The following is a 19,160-nucleotide window of genomic DNA, read 5'->3' on the forward strand; positions in this document are numbered from 1 at the left end:
CATCAACTTTGGTTTTCAGTTGAAATTGGAATTGTTAATTTACACAATAATAGGAGTGCATTGACGATTTTTTCTTAACTCACAAAAACTTCAAACAGTTTGCTACCGATTGGTGATAAAATTTTTTGTAAATAATGAAATAGGAGGGATAGCGCCTTTTTTTAGGGCTGATTTTTCAAAAATTTATTTTAAAAAAACTACTATCTAGCAAATGTTTTTTATTAGCTCGCAATTCTCTTCAAAACTACTTCAATGAGGAAAAAAATAAAAATTTGGAATATCTATACATGAGGGGCTAATTGATGGGATTCTCATTTGCGGAATAGTGANTCCATCTGTCTATAGGGAACCCAAATTTCCTCAGGACAATGTTGTCACAATTGCGCTTGTCTGACATCTCTGCTACAAACTGTGGTCATCAACTTTGGTTTTCAGTTGAAATTGGAATTGTTAATTTACACAATAATAGGAGTGCATTGACGATTTTTTCTTAACTCACAAAAACTTCAAACAGTTTGCTACCGATTGGTGATAAAATTTTTTGTAAATAATGAAATAGGAGGGATAGCGCCTTTTTTTAGGGCTGATTTTTCAAAAATTTATTTTAAAAAAACTACTATCTAGCAAATGTTTTTTATTAGCTCGCAATTCTCTTCAAAACTACTTCAATGAGGAAAAAAATAAAAATTTGGAATATCTATACATGAGGGGCTAATTGATGGGATTCTCATTTGTGGAATAGTGAGACACATGGCGCCATCCATAATTAATATCGACTGCAAATAAAACGAATGCATTTTCTACTCTACCGATACCGTTTGGCCGTCAGCAAGGATGGTGGACAGATGTGGTCATGGCCAGTTTTTTTTATGTAAAGTTGAATTTACGTACAGTTGTTCCCTTAGACTTCTCACAAGTCTATGCACAGTCGGGCATATGTACAGTCTTTGAAGTATGAACTGATCCCCCCCCCGGTATTATACGTCTATGATGTCAGTACACAACAGTGCGGAGCTTTGACGTACTATAATCGTTATACGACATGGCTTGGGAGGTGGCGCCATTAATTCCGAGCATACCCGCAAAATCCGCACGAGATAGCGTGTTCGCGAGTTCCGTGTGTTGTGCGTCCCAACTTGTGATGTTATTTCTGTTCGGTGAAGATCATTACCGACTTGAAAAATTCGAGGCACGTAAATTAAGCCGCGAAGTTAACACGGTTGATTCAGTCATCTCCTCCCCGTTTTATTAATTGCAAGTGCTACCAGTGTCTGTAACCCGTCATATTCCGAGGTGACACGATACCCGAATAACTCGCGGAATAATATAGACCTCCAGCTGCTAGCCGGTGAAATAGTGCCGGCTGAATTGCAACACGTGTAATAGGAACACTCGAGATATTTAGTAAAACGCTCTCCCCCTCGTGGCAGCCATATTTTATCGTTATAGATATTTCAACCTGTTGTTTTCTGATCAGAGAGACAGCATTATGTGGAAAACGAGATAAGATTTCCGTGCGGTGATACTACTTTTCAAGAGACATTTATTCGTCGATTCACATTTTTCGACGATTGCGAAAGAAGCGAGGATTGTGCACCTACAAGTTGACGAGACACGGCGTCTGCAGTCTACAGGATGGGGTGAGAATGTACCCAAAGAGTAATTTATCGACAACTCGTCATAAAAATGCGGGCAGTATGAGAATGCATGCGAATAAAAATGCTCGCGAGTCAAAATGAAAACCTCACTCTCATTAAAACTAACCAAAATTTCAAGTTCAACTCGATCATACGTGTGGGCCTTGTCTCGAATGATAATACGATTGGATGAATGCGTTATTCAAAAGAGAAAAGAGAAATGCCGGTGTTGTAATTATTGAGTAAGACCGTGGAATCACATTTCATCATTCGGAGAAAGTTTAGTAATCGTAGGTAGCATAGATTATTATTATTGGCAGGACGCGTTGGAAAAGAAATCGATAGGCTGCCCGGTGGATAACTGACATCTTTTTGGTAGCCCACATCTGCCCGTTTCCCAGAACTGTACGTTATCGACATGCGATTACTCACACATTACACATATCCATTTGCCGGCATTGGACAGGGCGTATTTACATTGGCACAAAAATACGCGAATAAATAAATGGCAAGTGCACTCACTTTTTGGTGTGGTAAAAATAAAAAATAAAAAAATGCGGAGAAATTTCGTCTGAAAACAGAATGAGGGGAGGCTTGCAATTGACATTCTCTCTTTTTCATGTAAATCCTTTCGATGTAGATATGGTAGTCATTTTGTCATGTTACTCCATGGAAAAATTCAAGTGGCACTCCCAATTGTTCGGCCACTCTGACTTTTTCAATAACCAGGTGAAAGCTTTCTACTGAATGTTTTCATCCGTGCATCCCACTTTACGCAGCATTTCGTTCGCCATTGTGAGAAAATCAATAATTGCAATCGTAATTAGTAATCATCGAGTGTTGAATGAAGAGACTAGTTGTCGACGCTTTATTTGAGAAAAATAAAGTCATAATAGAGGAATAGAGGAGGAAATAAAACGGGAGAACAGAATTGGGGGTTCATCGTGAAACTGGTGTCTGCCCCTCCGGCAGCAATTATACCCGGCATTCATGCATTGCGGACACGCTGTCGTTCTATTCACTGTTCTCTCCCTCTTTTTTTTACTCTTTTCGTTTCACAGACAAACGTTCAAAAATCATAATTGCATCGCCACGCGCCCCGAGCATAGAAGCATAAAAGAATATTCAATTGGTGAGGTTGTTTTGCAGGGAAATAAAACATAAAATACCGTAATAGCGTAAGAAATTTGACAGACTAATATGGGATAAACTCTCTTTTATCCAGCATTTTCTCGTCCGATTTTACTCACTGAAGTTCACTTACTCTTCGGACTGCAGTAAATTGATTCAATTATCAAGTGTGACAATTTCAGGATTGAAACTGCAATTATAACGTATAATTGACAACAACTTTTTCAACATTGCGATGAAGAATGAGAAAAATACTATTAGAAAAGTTAAAAAGAATAAAATGTGAAACAAAGTTGAAAAGGAGGAAAGCGTAGAAAAGTCTGAAAGAATAACGAGATCGTTTAGCTGTACTGTAATAAAAATCGCATTTCCATTTGTCCGTGCGCTCGGTATTTCCGTATCTTGTCGTCAGTTTTTTTTCTTTTTCAGTCTTTTTTTTTTGCAAGAGTTCATACAGAAAATTCGCCGCAGGTTCTCTCTGTGAGTCCTTGAATTCATGATGATAATATACAAAACGAGACAGAAAGAGAAGCTGATGCCGTATACAGGCAGTAGTATAAAATATCCAAAGGACAAAGCTTGGCTCTATATGTCTTCAATTTTTTATGTATGCAGACCCAATGATTACAACCTTTCGGTATTCGACCACCAGAATGTATTTTTAAAGAGACTGTTAATACAAGTGAATTATTACTGAAACAATGTTGTCATTTCATTCGCTGCAATGAATTAAAAGTTATGGGGGTTTTCTGGTCTACAGAAAGCGAAAGAGACAAAATGGGGGGGAGTAGGGAGTAAAGAAAACTGTAACCCAACGAGTGACGAATTCACAGGGGAAAATTGCTTTCCACACTGAATGAAAAATCTACATAATGTCACAAAAATAATTTCTTGAGTGAAGAGCAACATGCTTATGTCAATCGTTCCACAAAGGCTCTCCCGGTTTTTTTTTATTAAAAAAAAATGAAATTTCATAGACAGTTGACTACTAATTTTCAGGACAGTGACACTCAATGCGATTTAGGAGAAAGAAAATCATGAAATTTCAGGTTTCAGTGAACATTCAGTAAAATTCCGGAATTTTAAGCGGCATAAAGACGAGAATTCCTTAATTTATTTGAATTTCCAATTTAATATGAATATTCAGTGTCAAATTTCATTGAATTTCCACTGAAATCTGAAATTTCATGATTTTTTCTAAAGTCCATTCATTTTCAGGGAAAAACGAAACGGAAATTTACAGTTCTGTGTGATTTCTCCACGAAGTTCTGATTTTTCAATCACAAGATTTCCCAAAATTTCATGAAGCTGAAACTAGCGAAAGATTCGACAGCAGAAGATTTGTCTTAGGCGAATCTAGGGGTGTACAAATGTTTTTAAATAATATACAAACTCTTTCGCACTTAAAAAACATTTGTACATATGATTATTTGCCTCTCCCGCACTTGAATATCCCCTAAATTGAATTTTCCGCTGCCGAATACTCCGCCAGTTTCAGCTTTATCGAAATTTCAGTGGAATTGGAACACGATAAAAATTTCTCGAATTAGACGCGGAAAATTCTGCCAAAAATATTTAACAGAATTTTTGTTGGAACCGATTTACCTCGAAGAGATGAAATATTTCGCGCGCGAAGTTACTTCTGTGATATTATGACGAAATGAAAACATTGAAGTTATCCATTTGGTATCATTATGATGTATCGTTCATCCATTAAACTTCAATCAGTAAGAAACAGGCCTTCCAACTGCCTCCTTCTGCCTCCTTCTGTTGCACTAGGAATAGGTGTTAAAATTTGCACGAGTTTTGGAAAAAAAAACCCGTGCAGTGTTTTGCGGTCACACCAACCGAGCCGAGAATTTACGATGGCTAATACCACTGCTTTCGGTGTAGGCTATTCCCTCTTCCACCTCCTTCTCCACCTTCACCTGATGAATTCGCCGTTTGTTCAATTGTGCAGCTTAACCGAGTTGCGGCTCGGAGTTTACCTCAAATGCTTTCACCTAATCTCTTTTTTAACCGATGCTTCTACAACTTCCAATCAATTCTATAACTGTTTGTTATCGATCGATATAATCCCACGTCGACTCGTTGATCCTCACCACCATTAATTTCAAGCAAACCGGTACAACCGATGCGCCCGAGCTTTCTGTTGTTTTTTCCTATCTGTTTTTGCATTCATTCGTTCACATTTCCGGAACATTCCAAGATTTAGAGTAACACGACCATGTATAGATATTTTTTTTGGTCTTTATCGCCCATTTGTAGAGTGTTTCTAGGGAAAAAGAAAGCGCCCTCATACATTTTTTAACGAGCAACGGTGAAATAGAGGCAAATGAAAAGAGAAGGGGGCTAAGCAGAAGCATTAGCATTTTTATCGATAGTTCTCGCACCACCTGAGCGAGTGTCTTAATTTCCAATGGCTCGAAACATTCTCGTACCCTTCCTATAATCAAGTACAGCTGGAATTTTTTTTTTTCGTAAATGTGTCCATCTCCGGCGTGTAATCCCGATGTCGTTTCCGGCTGGATAGGGTGCCATCACCCTCTATACTATACGATAATTTGATTTTGTCCTGTCAATTTCTCCATTCCAATAACATAATAACATGGCGATTCAATCATTTTGCAAGTCCCTATATTTCCATCAATCACCCACTCCTCATTTCCCCAGGAGAGTATGAAAAAATACACGGAGAGAAATATTCAGTAAAAATTACGGAACAATTCACGTAATCCTCAATGGGGAATTGCTTTCCGGCAATTTTTGTAGCAATGGAAGAGAAGAAATCTGAAACGTTCAGTGAATTCTCAGATTTATCACCGAACAAAGTACGAAATTGTCACGTAATTTTTCCCGAAGAGGTAAAATCTTACAGATACAGATAAAATTAACCACACGTGTGAGTCATCGCACGTGTGGTTAATTTTTACGGAACAAATCGTAGAATTTACGTGGCGATTCGTACAATTTCAGTTCCGACTCACATTTTTATTGAATTTTACTTCGCTCGCGGATAACGTTTCGAAATGTAATTTTTACTTTTTTTTTCTGGTAATTTTTTTCTGAAAAACCTTAATTGCTTCGAATTTTCAAGATAAATTGGATATTTTATGGACAATTTGATAGTGACTCAATGAAAATTCACATGTACACTGAGAAAAAAAAAATCATTTTTGCCAAGAAATCATTTTCTTGGCAGAAGAATTTATTTTTTTAGGGGCGTATTTCTCTAGGTCAGTCATCAGAGAGTCCAAGTCCATCTAAATATTACAATTATAGTGAATTATGAGATGATTATATTACATATGACCTTGAATGAACTCCATTGACAATTATTAACCTTTAAAATTATTTCAAATTATGTTACGTTCGAAAATCTCAAATTTGAAAAAATTGAAACATAATGAAGCGCGTTCCTTCAATGTCACATGTAGCATAGTCATCTTATCATTCAACATAATTGTAAATTTGGAGAAGGACAGGGATCACCTGAGAATGACTGGCCTAGAGAAATAATCTCCTAAAAAATAAATTCTCCCAAGAAAATGATTCCTTGTCAAAAGTGTTTTTTTCTCAGTGTAATCACCATTTGAATTTCAAAAAATTTCTAAACGTGTTATTAAATGAGTCGTAATTTCCACGGAAAATTGTCAATCGAATCATATCACATAAATTCATCTCACCCTCTAGGACTAACCTGTTTGACTTCTCAATTTGCTGCTCCATGAATTCCCTTCCCAAAATCTTGGAATATAGTATTTCAGTATTTGAAATCGATTCGATGGGCAAATAACTTTTTATTGTGCACGCTGAAAGTTCGCAAGTTACGATGAAGTCGCTCCTGGTGGCAAATCGATGGTTGGTGCGCGTCGGCAATCCCCGCATATATCCACTAAAACCGGAAAATCAAATATTTAACTGCAATTCAGTAATGTGGCTACGGAAGCTAGATGTGCGCGATAAAGCAGGGATATTGGAGCATAGAGGATGAGAAAAGAGGCAAACACATAATACCTTGTATCAATTCAACCGGAAGAAATTATTTAAACACCAATCGACTTCGGTTCTCGCCGGGGGAAAAAAATCACTCATATCACACTGGAAAATGAATTCCAATGCCGAGTGAATATACACTGGAATGAGTGAGCGGTGAAGAGAACAACGAATATCGTTAGAAGAATGGATTCAGAGGGATCTGTATAGATAGAAAATATAGGTAAATCCGAAACATCCGCACTGGATGCCGCGGGCTAGTCTGCATCTGACGTTCTTGCCGCATACACTTGCGTGTATTTCCAGTGATGTACGTCTTCGCCCGCAGCATCGCTCTCTACATTCAGCTCATCCTCCACTAGAATGTTGCCAACAGCCTTCACTTTTACTCGACTAAATTAAACAATGATACCACGTTGTTCCGATATACTCATCATTTTGCAAATATCCTTTCCTCCTTTATTGGGGATTTTTGTTGGCAACTGCACTGAGATAAATCTATAATTCCGCCAGTCAAATTTATTTCAGACAATCGAATATCCAAAATTTCCAAACAAAATCTCCCCACAAGTTTAATTGACAGAATTATCTTTTTTCCCAGTGTAATTAATACTCATATCCAGCATTCTCTGTTGGGATTATTTTTCCGATTCAATTCAATTTTAATTGAGGAAAAAATTCTCTCCGCGCGCTCGAGGATATTTTGTTCTCTAACAAAGGACCTCAACAACTATTTTTGTAAAACCTTTCCGTTCATTAATGATCCATTATACCGAAAGTTAGGAATAACTGAAACCACATATCCCCTTTTTTTATTGAATACCTTTACATTTTATCCCTTTTTTTCACTCGCTGTATTGAAAATAGCAGTCTGCCAATAGTTGCGAATCGTCAGGGAATTTAATTTACATGGTACGATAGGAAAGTTGGCGCTCGACTTATTAACGAGAGAACCCCCAGCTGGCAGTGAATGCGATCGACGCGATGGGTCTCGATTTAATTTCAAACTCGAATATATTGACAGATTTAATTATATCCGGTGAAAAGTTGTGATCGGTTCTTTATTGTGGGTATTAATTTCGGTAGGTCTCGATTCATTCGCTGGTGAGATGCATTGAACGCAACTAGTCAAATGAGGTCAAGCATTTGGGAAACTTGTTGGTGGGCAAGCTCTGAATATCGTATACTGATTGAAGTATCACTGACATATTGGCTACTGCGTTATATGCCTCTTACCCACCACATTTCATCCCTCTCCACGTTTATTTCATGGGGACGATGGGCAACGGTTGCTAATGGGGCGGGAGAGGATTAATTTGTAACTTTATTCTCGGTAATTAAACTCAGTCTGAATACTTTTCATGATAAGATATTAAGGATGTTTTATGCAAATACGCAAGTACTTGAAAAAATTTATTTTTTTTCAACTGAGAGATCAAGATATTCCCTTCACTTTGACACAAATTTCAATCCACAAACCCATGTTCACTATTTATAAATGAAGTAGACAAAATGTACCTCAGATTTTTCTCTGGCCCTTGGATTCAGTATTTCACACATTACCTTCCATTTTTATTTCTATTTTTAGAGTCTTCTAGTAGGTGAATTATCAATTTGAACATAAATTTCATAAGAGCCCGTGCATCAGGAAAAATTAGTTTATTCATTTCTGCCGAGACTATTGCGATTAATTTTTCTTAAGCATGTTTATCCAAAATGGCAAGTACTTAAAAAAAAAAATTTTTCCAACTGAGAGATGAAGATATTCCCTTCACTTTCATACAAATTTCAATCCACCAACCCATGTTCACTATTTAGAAATAAAATAGACAAAATGCACCGAATGCATACGCTAACATGCGCTTATATGGAATAGAATCATCCAAATATTTCCTCTTTTTGCCCGGGTACCCCAGATTGTTCTCTGGCCATTGGATTCAGTATGATTTTACACATTACCTTCTATTTTTATTTCTATTTTTAGAGTCTTCTAGTAGGTGAATTATCAATTTGAACATAAATTTCATAAGAGCCCGTGCATCAGGAAAAATTAGTTTATTCATTTCTGCCGAGACTATTGCGATTAATTTTTCTTAAGCATGTTTATCCAAAATGGCAAGTACTTAAAAAAAATTTTTTTTCCAACTGAGAGATGAAGATATTCCCTTCACTTTCATACAAATTTCAATCCACCAACCCATGTTCACTATTTAGAAATAAAATAGACAAAATGCACCGAATGCATACGCTAACATGCGCTTATATGGAATAGAATCATCCAAATATTTCCTCTTTTTGCCCGGGTACCCCAGATTGTTCTCTGGCCATTGGATTCAGTATGATTTTACACATTACCTTCTATTTTTATTTCAGTTTTTAGAGTCTTCTAGTAGGTGAATTATCAATTTGAACATAAATTTCATAAGAGCCCGTGCATCAGGAAAAATTAGTTTATTCATTTCTGCCGAGACTATTGCGATTAATTTTTCTTAAGCATGTTTATCCAAAATGGCAAGTACTTAAAAAAAATTTTTTTTCCAACTGAGAGATGAAGATATTCCCTTCACTTTCATACAAATTTCAATCCACCAACCCATGTTCACTATTTAGAAATAAAATAGACAAAATGCACCGAATGCATACGCTAACATGCGCTTATATGGAATAGAATCATTCAAATATTTCCTCTTTTTGTTCGGGTACCCCAGATTGTTCTCTGGCCATTGGATTCAGTATGATTTTACACATTACCTTCTATTTTTATTTCAGTGTTTAGAGTTCTAGTAGGTGAATTATCAATTTGAACATAAATTTCATAAGAGTACGTATATTAGGAAAAATTAGTTTATTGATTTCTGTCAAGACTATTGCGATTAATTTGTTTTTAACGTTAGAAAAGTTAGTTTTATATGTTCTGCTGTCATCCGAAAAAATCACAGAATTCCCTTGACCATGAAAAAAACATTTACCGACAATTTGCCAACAATTTACCAAAATGTATTTTTCAATAAAACTTGATGCGATGACATTCATAATTATTTCCACGCAAGGAACTATCTCAAAACTAAAATCATTGGGGGAACAGGTGAGAATACAGAGTTACAAGTCATCCCACAATTCCAAACGCAAATTCAATGGTAATACCACACATTCATCATATCGTATCTGGGGCTTTGATCTACGCGCAGATGTCAGTGAGTCCATTCGAATTAGTTATTGTTATTGATTAATAGTCTACTCGGAATAATGCCATTTTCTAATGACAATTTAATGCATCCATTAGGCCTCTCAGTTATACCAAACACTTTGATGTGGTTTGTCAAATACCTGCAGCAAAATCGAATGACATGAGATCAATATAAGTGCGAACGGAAACCCAAATTCGACTGCATTTTGTTAAAGATATTAATTCAGAAGAGTGAATTTGTATGGTTTATTTTACTGAAATTATAATATCTTAGGCGAGCATTCATACCTGATGGTGAACAGGCATCTTGGAAATATATGAGACAGTTACACTACTGAGCAAACTTATTTTATTCCTTATTCTTCATCTTTGAAGATATTACTGTGCGAAATTCTCCGGGGATTTCTCACAGTAACATCTACGTAATTAAAAATGCTTTTACAGTTTTTATCTCCAGAATATGTCACAGAGTAGAGGAAAAATGAATTTTTCATTCTCAATTTGCAGAGTGAGTCTGTAATAAAAATCATTGCACTTGTGGGCTAGAAATGCACAATAAAAAAATGTATTGAAAAAGCCTAGAATTGATTTAACATGTGAACACCACTTTCCCCAAATCGGAATGTGTGTCATACCCAATGGAGAAAAACTAATGAACTTTTCCAATACGAGGCGCGACAATGACCATTTCAACGATCTCGGTCGTTAGGTTATTTCCGCAGAGGAATTCGCTGATCCGCGTATTATTGTCTTTCGTTTTTTTTCCGTGTTTTCAGATAAATGGAGCAGGTATGCTGAGAATAAAAAATATTTTTGTCAAATATTCATTTACTTGAAGAGGAGCATTTATTTCTTCAAAATCGTACTTCTCCAATCGAGTCATTCGCAGGAGAGCCTGATTAGGTTTCAATTATGCCAATCATGTTGCTCTAGAGGATGACTGTGCTGCACATGACTTTGGATGAACTCCTCCAATGATTATTCATTTTTCCTAAATTTCTTATTTTCTAGAGGGACGAATTTAGATTAATTTTTGAATGTGAATAATTATTGAGGGAATTCACTTAAGGTCATAACTGCCATAATCATCTCCTAGAGCAATATAATTGTCATAATTGAAACCTAATGAGAATTGCCTGTTAATGACTCGACTGCAGGAATACGGTATTGAAAAAATATATATTTCTGTCAAGTGAATGGATATTTGGGAAAAATAATTTTTTTTCTCAGTGTAGATCGAGACAGATGATACACACGATCTCAAATTCTTGTTCGTATCTTTAATGTCGACACACACACGAGTAGTCGTTTTGTATCGATGAGGGGTTGGCGAATAACTGGGCGATATTAATATTCACGATAAAACGCGCGAGTGAACATGTCCCATGCGATTCTACAATCCAGCGATTCTGGCAGCACCCCGTATACAGCAGTGGAGCATGAGCCACGCCTGGATGAACCCTCGTGACTCCCACCGGAAACTATCCTACAGTCTTTTTCTCTGACCTTTTCATTCTTCTCCTATCTCTTTCGATATCAAGTATATCTTTAATCAAAAACACACTGCGAAAACTAATGTCTGAATTTCAGACACTTTTGTAGACACTTTTCAAACCCTTTTGGGGGATTTTGTAGACACTTGAGACATTAAAATATGTCTGAATCAATGGAGATATTTCATTTTCAGACATCAGTTAGACTTTCAGACACTTTTAAAGATTAAGACGTTTTTCGCCAACTTAAATTCAAATGGTTGTCAGACACCTAGTTTTTGCAGTGGATGAGTCAACTTTTCAGACATGAGAAATATCTTAAAAGTTAATGTTTGAATGGACCTTGCCGTCTGAATCAGGTGAGATATCTTAATAGTGAAATGTTTGAATCACTCATAAATAACTGAATTTCAGACAGAAAATATCTGAAAATAAATACCTGAAATTTTTCAGACACAAAAATGTCTACCATCATTTTTGGACAGAAATTGTGGTTAAAATTTTCAGACATTAGTCAGATTTTCAGACACTTTTGAAGATTCAGACTTTTTTTACCATCTGACATCTTAAATTCAGATGGCTGTCAGGTACCTGGTTGTTGTAGTGCAGTTGTCTGCATTCGTCCTCTATCAAACACTCCCGCCATCTCTCGCCATTTGCATGGTTACTCAATCTATTTTCGTATCATCATAATTGGACATCACTCTAACTTTGTTTCTTGTTTTCTTTACTTTTACAGAAGCCCCCTGCACAGTGGACATAAGGTACGACGCCGATTGCACGGACTCCATAAATGTTGTTTATTTCCCGTTATTAGTAGAAACAAACTCTCTGTTAGTATAATAGCAATCCATTACAAATTTCGAAAATTCTTCTGCTTTCATCTTTTTATTCGCCTTTGATGCCGTTGCAATTTTATCTGCCGTTCAAAGTTTGCATCGCTTTTTACTTGGCGTCCATGTTTCATCGAATATCGTAGGGACAAAACGGGGAGCAGAAATAAAATAAGCTCCGTGAAGCTTTTATGAACAATTTGCAAATACTGTTGTTTTGGCGAAATACCGCGTATGGTATGATATAGTAACAATCGACCCGATAATCTGTCGTCACACCAATGACGCTCGGTTCATGCATTACACTACCACCAACGCATCGCCATCACATCGACATGTAAGTAGAATTCATGTATCGTTCAATGTTTAATTCCCACAAAATGCGGATGAATCGTCCATACATACATTCAAGTTATTTCAACCATTGGGAAAAAATAGTTGAAATGTGATATCTTGGAGAATGAATGAATTACTCTAAAACGGATTGACTTATTTTTTGAGTGATGGAATGTTCAGGATGTTTATCAAAAATTGCAAGTACTTGACAGAAATTGACTTTGTTTAACTGACAGGGGAAGATATTCTCTTCACTTTGATACGAATTTCAATCCACCAACCCATGTTCATTATTCCACCACGGCCAATTTCATCTATAAGATATATAATTCTGACAATATATTTTTTCCGCGTGAGCAGATAATGAAAAAAATTGATTACGTATATCGCTGGTATACGTGTGAAGTCGGGGGTCTTACAAAGAGACAAAAATGGATTAGGCTTACAAAAAAGTTTCTAAATCTAAAAATATGTGGAAAAAGTGAAAGCTGAAAACATTTTTTTTTCACCCGGAGCCAAAGGGTCAGATTTTCGGTTTTTCCAGGGGAAAAGTCGACTTTCGCCAAAATCGAATTTTTTAACCGGGTGAACGTTGATTCCAGCTATTTAAGCGACGAGCTATTCAGAACTCTCAAAAGTATGTGGAAAAAAAGAAAACTGAAAAAGTTTTTTTTTTTCAGATTTTCAAAGGGTCAGATTTTCCGTTTTTCAAGGGGGAAAGTTGACTCTCGCCAAAATCGAATTTTTTAGCCGCGTGAACGTTGATTCCAACAATTTAAGCGACAGGCTATTCAGAACTCTCAAAAGTATGTGGAAAAAGTGAAAACTGAAAAAAAATGTTTTTCACCAGTGGCCAGTGTCAGATCTTGATTTTTTTCAGAGGGAAAGTCGGTCAAAGGGTCACGAGGGCCAACGGGTCAGATCTTGGATTTTTCCAGGGGGAAAGTCGACTTTCGCCAATATCGAATTTTTTATCCGGGTGAACATTGATTCCAACTATTTAAGCGACGGGCTATTCAAAACTTAAAAGTATGAGGAAAAAGTGAAAACTGAAAAAAATTTGCTCCCTCGGAAACGTACTTGAGGGTAGTAGAAGGATGAAAAGGTATTTTTTTGCGATTTTTACACAAACAAAAATTTTTTGAGCATGAAATATTAAAAATAAAGTTGGTTTTATACATTCTCTTGTCAGCCGACAAAAACACATTTACCGACAATGTACCGCCACTGCCGAAACATCCTTAAAAATGACGTAGTCAACCCTGCAAGTTGGTGTTAGTCAATGCCGTGGACAGCTAACCTTCAGCCATCAGCGGTTAGGTTGGTAATCCTGAGGCTTTTTCGAAACATCAAGACCGACGGATATCCGGATATCCGCTTGCGGGCGTCGGGATACGTTAGAATCTGAAATTCAAATTCCGTACCGTCTGCGTGGTCGCATTTTATATACAAGGAGTGCATACTTGGAGAGGGAGTGGCGGTACGTTAGCCATGGGTACTGTGCAGTGGCTAGCCAGCGGGCATATATATAGCGGAATGGGGTAAAGGTACTTTAAATATGCAGAGTAAAATACTCTTCAAAGGGCCACACGCGAGAAAAGCTACGGAGCTGTGGAGCTATGGAGCGACGGTAGCGAGCGCGAGAAGTCGGTGAACAGTTTGAGGCTCCTGGCTAATCCTTAGAGCTTGATCCCTTCACGCTCTGCACAAGGAATATCCGAACAAACGCCAGTGCCGTCCAGAAATGGACATGACTATACATGGCTTTGAGCAATGTGAGCATTTTATTTTTCATTTACGCATGGCATTGACAGCTCCATGACTGATACAGGACAATAGTTTAGAGATTACCCTGTAATTCACAACCTAGAGCAAACGCCATATCCTCTTCAATGGTGATGAAATAATGTTCTACAGAGCTTTAGAGCTTACCAGAGACTGGCAAGATGCGTACATCTAGTGTAGCACTCCATTGGTGACTGCACGTCAGACAATTTGGGTCAGGCTCTTGTTGGTTGCCGGATGGGGTCAGCACTGGGGGATAATCCTCAATAGACAACAATAGTCATTAGTGTATCGAACACATACGTGCGGCCGTATGATGATCGGTTCATCAGACAAACTCGACGTTTATCCTGTCGGGTTTCCATTCTCGAACCTGTCATAAAGGAGAATGGATTATTCAAATTATACGCATCTCAGTGCACCCAGTCAAGCTTTTGCCATAGCCAAAGAACAAGTAATTATAGCGTTATGAGTTTTCGGTGAGGGGAATGTGCAGACAGGCAAGCCCGATGTAATGCCATATCTAGAATCTTCAGATGGAGGCCTCTACTCTCTTAGCTAAGCCGAGCGAGAAGCAAGACTCAAGTACAAACAATCTCGTCGCAAAATTACCCTCATCTCACGGAATAGTGCTCACTCATCCTGCCATACGTATTTCTACTGACATGGCGTGGCGGATGCCGCGAAAAGTCTTGTGGTTCTTCTACCAGGTGTAGGAAAACCAAGAACAGTAAAGTGATGCAAAGGATAGAGATATCAGAATTGTGCGACAGGGAGACGGCTTCACTCTTGCAGAAAATGAAAGCCCCGGGTGAAATAGTAGGTACGGCCGAGGGAGGGGAAGAGAGCAACGATGAAGCTTAATAAGCTGCGAAGCCCAATCTTACGCAGGCTCTGGGATTATCCTAGGTGCACCCTTGGCTACGAATCTACAAAACATTGACTTCAGATAGCCGTGAGGGATTTTCCTACGCACTCAAGTGAACTATCTTGAGTCTTTAGGATCGTTTTGTGAGTAGCTAAATGATGAATTTTCATTACACCCAAAAAAATTACTTCTCACCGGTACAAAGCGGTACTTGGGGGAAGTTGACTTTTGAAAAGTTGTAAAAATACTCGTCCCAAGTACATTTTGTGTCCTTGGGTGAAGTAACACATCTGTCGATCGAGTAGAAGTGGTACTGGGAGGAAGTAGTATCACTACTTACTGCCAGTACTTTTAGTACTTTTCACCAAAGGTACTGGTGAAAAGTAATTTTTCAACTTCTCTCAAGTACTTTTAGGACTTAATTTCGGTACTTCCAATCGATTACTTTATTGAAAAAAGTGAATATTATTACCGGATAGAATGGGCTTTCTTACGCATTTTTGTAAATAGAAATGTTCAGCAGAAGATATTTTGTAGGAAAAAGTCAATAGATTGCAATTTTTATGGATGCTTTCGAGAATTATTGGTATGCTTTCCAACCTACAAAATTCCAATTTTGTTGAGATTTTTGTTTTATGTTGTTATCAACACTTAAAAGGCTTCGAAAAATTATTTTCAATTTCTTTTCAATTTTATTACTCACAAAACGGGAATTATTTGGATTTTTGAATTTTTGACGAAATTCGGTTTTTAGAAGAGGTAGAAAAACATTTTTGAGTTCTTATACTCAACTTATATTGAGTTTATTTGGTACTTTTGAAAAGCCAGGTTCTCAGTACAAGTAATTTTGTTACTTGTCCCAAGTAACAAAATACTTGTGACAAGTACTGAGATACTTGTCACCAGTACACAGGTACTTGACGCATGATACTTGCATCAAGTTGTTTTGTAACTTCGAGGAAGTACAAAAATGTGACTTTTCCCCAGAAACCCCTTGGTACTGGGTGGAAGTACTTTTTCCACTGATCAAAAGTAATTTTTTTTTTTGGGTATATGTTTTTCACCGCTCCTTTTGCATTTCAACCGACGACAATGGAAGCGGAGCCCAAAAAGTGGTGTCATACGGGCCAATATCAGAATTCCTGACAGATATAGCATAAATTGCACGGCTATATATAATCTTCCACATCACTAAATCACCATGGAAATAATCAAGCCACTTTGACGCTCGGAATAACACAGAATTTCATAGACTCTGGCGTCCCTTTGCTGGCTCTATACATGACATCTACAAGCATCGCCATGTACAAGCAGCTCTTCTCTATGCGAAATTTGTCAATGTCGGTATGAAACCAATCAGGAGTTACGAAAAGGGCCCTCTGCCCTTACGTGGCTTTGATGTGCACTTCGTCGCCGAGTTGTTATTCAAAACTGTTGTACTAAAGCTTGCGTACATATCGCAACCTACTGCAATATTGATATGGTGTCGACTGTAGGGCCTTGAGAGCCGTTACTGACACGATTTTTTTTTATTTCTTCCTCAATTGAAAGGGAAAATCACTAATCAAATTTATCAGCACTGTTTTTGTAAAATTACTACACTTTTGCTGCATCAATGTGCTGTAAAATTACAAATTCGCTAGTACAATCGGTATTTGCTACATATTTGCATGAATATCGCAGCAAATATCTGGAGTTTTACTGGAATAAATACGGAAATTACAACATTGGGATTCTAAAATTCCTATTCTCGTGTGTAAAGTTATTTGTATCAGAGTTTCCCAACGCAATTACTGGAAATATTTAACATTTTTTAATTTTTTAACATCCACAAATCGTGAAATTCCAATCATTTGTCCAAATTCACAATAATAGTTCAGGAATTCACTCTGAATTGAGAATTCCACGCAAGATTGTCCTCTGATTTTATTATTCCGAGGGTATGCATTTGCTCTATAGGTGCATTATAGCTTCCCATTTATTCCTATGGAAAATATAATTCCACTTGAATGATATTGAATTTAAATGATATTTTTTTGTGCGAAAAATATGGTTGTTGGATTTTACGTAACGAAATGGTATTTAAAAATCAATACAGCTTGACACATTTCAGTATCACTTTATGAACTTTGTTTCTATTACGTGGCAACCGTATGGCAGGCCCGAATTCTCCGAAAACATGGAAGAAAGAACTACTTCTTTTCTTATGGGACATACCGAGTTATGGACAAATAACCTCTAAAATCTCGTTGGTTTTTTCGCAATTAACTTCTGACGAATGAACCTCCATGATTACAAGCAGATATGCATCACATAGTTCATGCGACAGTCATAATCGGAGATAAACGATGGACTGGAAAGTCATGCACGGAACAAAGCGAAATCGAACGAGCAATCAGGATGCAGAGGATTGACTGACCGCATCCTCTCCCTGTGAATTCAAGCAGGGAGAATCAAAGTGCGACTCAGTATCAAACAAAGGGATTCCCTGCGTAAGTATATTACCAATCACCCACGTCCCTTTGACCACTGCGCCAGTGCCACGGTAAAACATTGAATGTGTAACTTCATCAAAGGAGAATTTCCCCTTGAAAAGCCACGATGAAAGATCTTAATGCATTTGAATGTTTCATTTACTGCCACATAGTTCCTGTCAGAAACCCTAAAAAAAGCTGAGCAACCTAGAAGTAGCTTGGAAACAAAGCCCGAATATACGAATGTCAAAGTCACGGTGTGGTTTTGCGGATACGCGGTTTCTCGGTGTACTCACCAACATTCTGGACTTGCACAGAGTGCCTTGGCCATTGTGGTTGGCGTCCCCGTCGATTTCACTCAGACAAAAATAAAAGTTTATTAATTACTAGCCCGTCGTTGCCATGGCAGTTTTTTCTTTCAATTTAGAAAACCCCAGAAACTATCCAAGTTTTCTGAAAATTGCAAGTCCCTTTAATAAACAATCCAGTGGAACGTTTTTTGAAGCCAATCTATTCGGCGTATTGTGTCATTAGAATATATACACGGAAAAAACAATTACTTTGGATCAGTAGATAAAGTACTTGTACCCAGCACCAAGGGGTTTCTGGGGAAAAGGCACATTTTTGTACTTCCTCGAAGTTACGAAACAACTTGATGCAAGTATCATGCGCCAAGTACCTGTGTACTGGTGAGAAGTACCTCAGTACTTGTCACAAGTATTTTGTTACTTGGAACAAGTAACAAAATTACTTGTACTGAGTACCTGGCTGGTTCTTTTCGAAAGTACCAAATAAACTCAATGTAAGTTGAGTATAAGAACTCAAAAATGTTTTTCTAGCTCTTCTAAAACCTGAATTTCCGCAAAAATTCCAAAATTCAAATAATTCCCGTTTTGTGAATAATAAAATTGAAAAGAAATTGAAAATAATTTTCTGAAGCCTTTTAAATGTTGGTAACAATAGAAAACAAAAATCTCAACAAAATTGAAATTGGAAAACATACCAATAATTCTCGAAAGCATCCATAAAAATCGTAATCTATTGATTTTTTCCTACAAAATATCTTCTGCTGAACATTTCTATTTACAAAAATGCGTAAGAAAGCCCATTCTATCCGGTGATAATATTCACTTTTTTCAATAAAGTAATCAATTGGAAGTACTGAAATTAAGTCCTAAAAGAACTTGAGAGAAGTTGGAAAATTACTTTTCACTAGTACCTTTGGTGTTTGTGAAAAGCACTAAAAAAACTCCCAGTATCATTTCTACTCGATCGGCAGATGTGGTGCTTCACCCAAGGCCACAAAATGTCCTTAGGACGAGTATTTTTACAACTTTTCAAAAGTGAACTTCCCCTAAGTACCGGTTTGTTCTGGTCAGAAGTAATTTTTTGTAGGTGTATATATATATATATATATATA

At 37.2% G+C, this 19,160-nt stretch overlaps 1 protein-coding gene across 3 annotated transcripts in view; it reads left to right on the forward strand.

Moving 5' to 3' along the window:
* The first annotated feature begins 1,103 nt into the window (after positions 1 to 1,103).
* LOC107041166 (polypyrimidine tract-binding protein 1) overlaps positions 1,104 to 19,160 on the forward strand; it is a 150,160-nt gene continuing 132,103 nt past the window's right edge. For 2 of the 3 annotated variants that reach the window (XM_015261581.1, XM_015261586.1), the window contains exons 1-2: positions 1,104 to 1,640; positions 12,184 to 12,208. Coding sequence is in view for 1 of the 3 variants with exons in the window: in XM_015261586.1 (XP_015117072.1) it covers positions 1,636 to 1,640; positions 12,184 to 12,208 (30 nt within the window). In the remaining 2 variants the exon portion in view is untranslated. The remainder of the gene's footprint in view (positions 1,641 to 12,183; positions 12,209 to 19,160) is intronic. The other variant, XM_015261582.1, reaches the window with a different exon arrangement.

The sequence above is a fragment of the Diachasma alloeum genome, unplaced genomic scaffold, assembly GCF_001412515.2.
Source record: "Diachasma alloeum isolate Michigan unplaced genomic scaffold, Dall2.0 Dall_scaffold_00358, whole genome shotgun sequence".
Lineage (NCBI taxonomy): Eukaryota > Metazoa > Arthropoda > Insecta > Hymenoptera > Braconidae > Diachasma > Diachasma alloeum.